The 8,085-nt window shown below is 51.2% G+C and overlaps 1 protein-coding gene across 2 annotated transcripts in view; it reads right to left on the bottom strand.

Moving 5' to 3' along the window:
* The window catches only part of DRAXIN (dorsal inhibitory axon guidance protein), a 36,876-nt gene extending 34,449 nt beyond the window's left edge, over positions 1–2,427 (bottom strand). For both annotated transcript variants that reach the window (XR_001363521.1, XM_014545495.1), the window contains exon 1: positions 536–2,427. Coding sequence is in view for 1 of the 2 variants with exons in the window: in XM_014545495.1 (XP_014400981.1) it covers positions 536–652 (117 nt within the window). In the remaining variant the exon portion in view is untranslated. The remainder of the gene's footprint in view (positions 1–535) is intronic.
* Positions 2,428–8,085: the final 5,658 nt, after the last annotated feature.

Raw genomic sequence — 8,085 nt, 5'->3', positions numbered from 1 at the left:
TGAATGGATCGGGGCTGAGCGCTCAGCTGCTGCCGCGTCTGGCCCAGTAGGGGCCGGCCGGTCCCCAAAAGGATTATTCCGCCTAGGCTGTCAAATGGGACGGAAGAAATGCCGGTGGCGAGGGAGGCGGGACCCGGCACCGCGGGGCCTTTGTAGCCTCCGAAAGTACGCGAAGTGGGGGGCGGGGTTCTAGGAGAGCTCGCTCTTGGATGTAAGGGTTTGGGGTCTTCAAAGCTCTACCTGGTGAGATTGCAGAGGTCTGCGACTATCAATATGCAGAGGACTATTCATGACCCCTCACCCCCAAGCATCACACACACACACACACACACACACACACACACACACACACACACACGGTCCGCCTCTCGCCACGCCCTGTCCAAAGTCTGTCTGATGCTCCCCAGCCCGGCTCTGCCTGGACAAAGCCAGCGCTCGAGACTGGCTCATCCATCACCGCACGGGGCGCCACGTCCTGCCGACCCTGGGAGTCCGGGAATGCTGTGTGATGGGTCCCACGGCCCCCATAACTCACGGCGGGGTCAGCGGGGCCACGGGCGCTGCAAAGATCAAAGAGCGGTGGGGCGGGACCGCCGCGCACGCGGAAAGCCGCAGTCTCGCCTGGCGCCCAGAGCTCAACCGTGGCTTCCATTTCAACTGTTTTGTTTTTTGTTTTCTTTCTTGAGAGTATGGCACATTGTGGCTCAGCGGCTTAAGAGCTCTGCTCAGGAGTCAGGCTGGATGCCTGGGCTCCTCTTCTGCTGCCATTCCCGTCTCCTTGGGCAAATCGCTTAACCCCTCTGAGCTTATTATCATCTCCAACTCTCAGGGTTCAAGGATTAAGGGCAAGGTCCTGGCTTCATAGGAAAGGCTCTAGAACAATCAACTGCTATTGTTATTGTCATAGTCTCAGCCTGATGGGCGGATTGGTGAGAGGGCTAGACTGCTTATTCACTGGAAGGTTTGAATCCCTTATCTCTTAATGCCTATTGAACACCTACTATGTGCCAGCTCTGTTCTGGGCACTGGGGCTACAGTAATGAACAACATGAACCAGACTCCCTGCTCTCATGGAGCTGACATTCTAGTGAAGGAGACAGATGAGAAGCAAGTGAACAAATATCTATATCATATGTCAGATGGTAATTAGTGCTTTAAAAAAAGCAGCATAAGTAGAGAAAGCATGAAAGGGGAGAGTTGTTTTACATAAGGTTTCGAGGAAAGTCCTCTTTGGTAAGGCAGTTTTTTAGCAAAGAAAATGAGGTAATGAGCCGTGAGGAGGAGAGTGATGCAAGAAGAAGGAAGAAGCAGTGCAAAGGTCCTGAGGCAGGAGAGTGCTTGGTGTTTGAGAAAGAGCAGCGAGGCTGGGGCACAGAGAGATGATGTCAAAGATGGAGAGGATCATGGGAGCATGCAAAGGCCATAGTTAGGACTTTGACTTTTAGTCTGAGTGTGATGGGAGCTGCTGGAGGGTTATGAGCAAAGCAGTGACGTGACCTGACTTGGGTTTTAACGGCCACTCCCTCTGAGTCCTAAAATTGAGAAAAGACTGTAGTGGGGCAGGGAGAAAAGCAGGGAGACCAATTAGGAGCTGAGCAGAGAAGAGGTGATGGTGACTTGGGCCCGGGAGGGGGACAGAAGCCATGATCCTCCTTTTCAAGGCTGAGCTGTGGCCGGGCATTTCTCGAACCAGCAGCAGATTACGAGATACTCCGGTTTGAAGGCTGCTGCTGTGAACCAGCAGGGAATCTGTTGCCGGGCTTAGACCCTCTGCTCCTTATGTTCTCCCAGAGCGATGCCGTGGGAAGAGGTGGATGTTAGGGGAGGCCTGGGCCCCTATTCCATCCAGGTTATGGTGACTCTCGGCCTCTGTTTTACCATCTGTAAAATGGGGTGGTTGAGTGGCCAAAGTGGAAACAACTCAAATATCCATCAACTGATGAACTGATCAGCAAAGTGTGGTATATTCATACAATGGACTGTTATTTGGCCATAAAGAGGAGTGAAGTACCAGAACACACCACATCTGGATGAATCTTGAAAACATTATGCTAAGGCATAAAAGCCAGACATACGAGGCCAGATATTGCATGATTAAGTTTATATGAAATGTTCGGAAGAGGCAAGTCCATAGAGACAGAAAGTAGACTAGTGGTTGCTGGGGCTGGGGAGTGACTGGATTTGGCCAGGCACTGGGTGAGGTGCTGAACTAAAAGAATGAATGAGGCGGGGCCTCTGCTTAGGGGTTGTTCCAATTGGCTGCTAATGTGTGTGGAGTTTTTTTCTTTTTGGAGCGATGAAAATGTTCTGGAATTAGACAGTGGTGATTGATGCACAACTTTGTGACTCTACTAAAAATCACGGGATTGCACACTTTAAAAGGGCGTGGCCTGTGCACCGAAGGGTCTCGGGTTCGATTCTGACCAAGGGCATGTACCTGGGTTGCAGGTTCATTCTGGCCCCTGTAGGGGCATGAGCAGGAGGCAACCAATCGATGTGTCTCTTTCACATTGGTGTTTCTCTCCCTCTCTCTCTCTCTTTCCCTCCCTCCTTTTCACTCTCTGAAAAGCAATGAAAAAAAAAATCCTCAGATGAGGATTAACAAAAAAGAAAAAAAGGGTGGTGGTGGTGAACCTTACGGTTTGTGAATTGAATGTTAATAAAGCAGTTATTTTTAAAAAGTGGCAGTTGAGCTGGATCAGGGTCTTTACCCTGTGGTCCAGGATGACTTCAGAGGGCCTGGGCACGCCTAACATTGTGGAAGACATTTAGTGTCTCTGTGCACTTGGGAAGAGGTTCAGGTTTTAAGAAGAGATGATCTTTAAGGTCTTCCTGACCAACAAGGGGTTAAGGACACTGGGGAGTCAGCTGACCCCTGGGAAGGGATGGCCAGTTGAACTCTGTCCTGGCTGAAGTGGTGGAGGGGCCCAGTGTTACTGGCCTAAGTCGGGGCTTTGGGTCTGCAGTGGGCAGTGGATCCCAGGGTCTGGGGCAGCTGCACAGGTCAGGCCTCACTCCAGCAGCCCAGCTGAGAGAGGAGAGGAGCTGTCTGTCTGCCGCAGTCCCTTGGATAGGCATCTTGGGCCATGATGATGCATGTCCTTCCTTAGGCACCTTGAAGGCTGCCTGGTGCTTTGGGACATGAAAATGAGGCAGGAGGGACACAACTAAGGATGTTTTGGATGGGGTTTTGAAAAGCATCATGGCTGGTCTGGAGTGTTTGCTCTAGGGCAGTGATGGCGAACCTATGACACGCGTGTCAGAGGTGACACGCGAACTCATTTTTTTGGTTGCTTTTTCTTTGTTAAATGGCATTTAAATATATAAAATAAATATCAAAAATATAAGTCTTTGTTTTACTATGGTTGCAAATATCAAAAAATGTCTATATGTGACACGGCACCAGAGTTAAGTTAGGGTTTTTCAAAATGCTGACACGCCGAGCTCAAAAGGTTCGCCATCACTGCTCTAGGGGCTTAGATACTGTGTGTCGATTTTAATATCGTTGTCATAACAGCCATTAATTGAGCATTTATGTGCCAGGCATTGTGCACTCTGTATTTTTACAAACGTTCTTCCATTTACTCCCGTCCAACTCTATGGACTTGTTGCTACTACTATCCCAGTTTACAGATGAGAAAACTGAGGTTGAGAGAGAGAAGCTGTGTCAGCAGCGGTGGTGGGAGGGAGAGAGCAGGTTGGATACACGAGCAGCGGGTGCGTGTGGGGGCACCGCGGTGAGCATTCCACATCCGTTGCTTCTTTTCGAAAGCAGCTCTTCTCTGCACACCACGCCAAAGCACTGAAGTCAAAGGTCTTTGCTCCTCGTCCAGACTGTTAGGATTTGAGTCAGGTAAGTGGCAATGAGCCACTGTCTGCCATTGTTTCGTTCCTCCATTCTTTCATTCACTCATTGGACACACATACATGGAGAACCTGGATTTGGCCAGGCACTGGGTGAGGTGCTGAACTAAAAGAATGAATGAGGCTGGGTCTCTGCTCAGGGGTTGTTCCAACTGGCTGGTCCCCGAGCATTGGGTGGGATTGTCACCAGGCTGTATGTGGCTGACTCTGTGACTCCCCCACCTCCCTGTGTTTGGTGTCCTGGGAACCTTAGGCAGGGGTTGGATCCATGATTTTGCTTGTGATCAGCCTGGTGGGTATGGGAGGGACTTTGAAAGCATCTTAGCGGTCTGGACACTGCTGTCTGTTGCTTTTCCCAGTTCACTCATTGTGTGCTTGCTCGGTGAACCCCAGGAACCCTCATTTGCCCATGCAGGCCTTAGTCTTTGCAAGGCCTTTCTTTGCAAAGACTTTGTTTGCATCTTGCCTTCTCTTAGTTTCCATTTAAATGTCCCCTGGGAGTGATTTTCTCTCTGTCCCCATTGCACACCCTCAGGGACCTGCTCCAGTTGGCAAATAAGCTCTCCCTCCTCCTAAACATCCATCCTTCCCTCCCAGACACCCTCCTACATATTGTCCTTATGGAGAAAAATATGCAAATAACTTTGAAAAACAGTCTCCCAGCAACCGGGTATTCAGAAATGTAATAAATTAACCCCATAATGTAATCTGGGTCCTTCGCCATCCATCATGCTGATGAGATTAAGATATGAAAAACCAGATGCTGCAGAGCCCCGTGGATGGAAATGACAGGCGAGTTTGCATAGAGCTCCCCTCCAGCCCCCGGTCCCTGCCCCAGCCCCAGCTTCTGGGCCCCCATGGAACCCAAGGCCATTAGAGGTTTAGGAATATCTGTCAAGCCTGTTCCTTTCACAAATGAGGAGAAGAGGCCTTTTAGAGATTAGGGGTCAGATCAGTTCGAATCCTCACCTGTCTCCCACCTGCTTTCCTCTGTTTATGGCTGACTCTGAATCCAAGCCCCAAGCCCAGGCATTTTTATCTATGGGTTTTGACAAAGTGGGCACCCCAGTGTCAAACAAAGGTCGTTGGGACCTCAGTTTCCCAGTTGGAAAAATGTAAGTGGTGGCTTGTGTGCCCCCGAATATTTCTCTGGAGTTCTTTAGCTGCGTGTCAGGATGGGTGGCTTGCACTGTGTCTTCTCAGGGCAGAGGGCCTGGCATGAGCCCTATGCTGCTCACACTATGCCCTGGAGGCCATCCCACAACAGTGGCTGGGCTCTGAGTTTCTCCACCTCAGGCCCCAATCCTAGGGTCCCTTTACAAGGAATCTCCACCCTAAAACTGCCACTTCCTGTCACCAATGAAAAAGCTACTTGAGCCGAAACCGGTTTGGCTCAGTGGATAGAGCGTCGGCCTGTGGACTGAAAGGTCCCAGGTTCGATTCCGGTCAAGGGCATGTACCTGGGTTGTGGGCACATCCCCAGTGGGAGATGTGCAGGAGGCAGCTGATCGATGTTTCTCTCTCATCGATGTTTCTGACTCTCTATCTCTCTCCCTTCCTCTCTGTAAAAAATCAATAAAATATATTAAAAAAGAAAAAAAAGAAAAAGCTACTTGAGTAGCCTCAGGAGCAAGCATGTCAAACTTGCGGCCAGCGGGCTGCATGGCGAGTCTGACATGCTTGCTCCAGAGAGAGGCAAAGAAGGATGTCCTCTAAGGATGTCCACTTTGCCCCGTGGCCAAAGCATCACAATAATTAAATCTCAAGGAGCCAGGGACACCTCCATAAACCAGTGAGCTGCTTGGCTGGCTCTGTGTGGAAACCGTCTTCTCATGCAAGGCATGATGTGAGCAGGCTCCCCCAGTCTGGAGAAGAAGTTGGTGTGTCTCACATGCGCCGCCTGGTGCATCAGTTTCTGGAAAAAAAAAATGATCCATCCCTTTGGATTAAGCATCAGGCATGATGTGAGCAGGCTCCCCCAGTCTGGAGAAGAGTTGCTGTGTCCCACATGCGCCGCCTGGTGCATCAGTTTCTGGGGGAAAAAAACCATCCATCCCTTTGGATTAAGCATTAGGGCCTGGCATGAGCCCTATGCTGCTCACACTATGCCCTGGAGGCCATCCCACAACAGTGGCTGGGCTCTGAGCTTCTCCACCCCAGGCCCCAATCCTAGGGGGCCCTTTACAAGGAATCTCCACCCTAAGACTGCCACTTCCTGTCCACCAATGAAAAAGCTACTTGAGCCGAAACCGGTTTGGCTCAGTGGATAGAGCGTCGGCCTGTGGACTGAGAGGTCCTAGGTTCGATTCCGGTCAAGGGCATGTACCTGGGTTGCGGGCACATCCCCAGTGGGAGATGTGCAGGAGGCAGCTGATCGATGTTTCTCTCTCATCGATGTTTCTGACTCTCTATCTCTCTCCCTTCCTCTCTGTAAAAAATCAATAAAACATATTAAAAAAGAAAAAAAAAAGAAAAAGCTACTTGAGTAGCCTCAGGAGCAAGCATGTCAAACTTGCGGCCAGCGGGCCGCATGGCGAGTCTGACATGCTTGCTCCAGAGAGAGGCAAAGAAGGATGTCCTCTAAGGATGTCCACTTTCCCCCGTGGCCAAAGCATCACAATAATTAAATCTCAAGGAGCCAGGGACACCTCCACAAACCAGTGAGCTGCTTGGCTGGCTCTGTGTGGAAACGGTCTTCTCATGCAAGGCATGATGTGAGCAGGCTCCCCCAGTCTGGAGAAGAGTTGCTGTGTCCCACATGCGCCGCCTGGTGCATCAGTTTCTGGGGGAAAAAAACCATCCATCCCTTTGGATTAAGCATTGCAGTTTTATGAAATGCAGACTTCCCTTGGGAACTGCCCAAACCCATTGTGGTGATGCCCATACTTTCTTGGGCATCAGGGCCCCTGGGGAGCTTGTTAAAGGGCTGGTGCCATGCTGTGCACACAGACGGATCTGGTAGGTCAGGGAGGCCACGGCTCCCAGTGTTTAATGGGCTCCCCAGAGATTAAGATGTAGATTTCCAAAGACTCCTTTTGAGACCTGCTGTGCTGGCATTCCTGGCTTAATGGGCCAGGTTAGGTATTTTTTTCCTCTGCCCCCACCTCAACGGAAGTGTGTAAATGAAGATTTGAAGGCTTCTGGGGTAAAAGGGGGGTACAGGTCCCCAACATTCCTGGCTAGATCTATGTACCCACAGATGAGTGTGACTGCTGACAAGCTCTTGTCAGTGGCAAGGTCTATGGCTTCTGGTCCTGACTTGTTTCCCATAACTCCACAGCCACTTCTCTGACCTTAGGGGCTGAAAATAAGTTGAATTCCTGGAGTTAGACTAGGAGTTAGAACTGGATTTGTACTCCAAATGTGTGATTTTTGAAAATTAGAGAACATCTCTGTGCCTGATTTACCATCTAGAAAGTGGGGCTGTATAATGGGTGCCTAGCTCCTAAGGTTAATGAGGGAATGGAAGAAATCAATGCTTGAACATGAGTGCTCAATCCATGTTGGTAATTATTTTAATATTAATCATTATCTCCCAGAGGCCTCACAGCCCTTTCAGAGTCCGGGGGTGGGGGGATGGGGCAGGGAGGGGACGGCTCCCGAGCTAGTGGCAGAAGACACCTCTGCCCGCCCTTCCCTCAGTAGCTGTGTGACATTTTACTTCACTCCCCTAAACCTCGCTGGCTCATTTGTAAAATAGGGACAATTACAGTCACTGTCGCGTAGAGTTGATGAGTGAGTTTAGCAAGATAATCCACGGACACATACAGCCCAGCGCCTGGTATATATTAAGGCCAGCGGTTGTTAGGGTGCATGGGCCTGGGGGGTGAAGCCAGGCTGGTGAGGTTCCGGGTGGGGGTGGGGGCGTTCCAGGTGCACCCGGGTCCTCCCCTAGCCCCGCCCCGGAGCCGGCGGATTAGCTTTCGGTTGGGCGGCTGCGTCCGGGAACCCGCAGGAGAAGTCGGAGCCGGCGGAAGATGTCGCTGTCCACAGTTCCCAGCTGTGACTCCACCTGCTCCGCACCAGCAACGCGTGCCCACCCCCTTACCGCGCCTCCTGAGCGAGAGAAATTCCCTGGGGAGGAAGGGTCGTAGCGATCCGACGAGGAGACCGAAATTGCCTTTTTTCGCGCCCACCCGAAAGTGAAAGGAGGCGGCGTGGCGCCCCGGGATCGCCTGCGCGGAGGCGTGGCCCCGCCCCTTTCCCAGCCCCGCCCCTCCT

This window comes from Myotis brandtii, unplaced genomic scaffold (genome assembly GCF_000412655.1).
Source record: "Myotis brandtii unplaced genomic scaffold, ASM41265v1 scaffold410, whole genome shotgun sequence".
NCBI lineage: Eukaryota > Metazoa > Chordata > Mammalia > Chiroptera > Vespertilionidae > Myotis > Myotis brandtii.
Note: the sequence above shows the minus strand (reverse complement) of the source record. Positions and strands in the feature narration are given on the sequence as shown.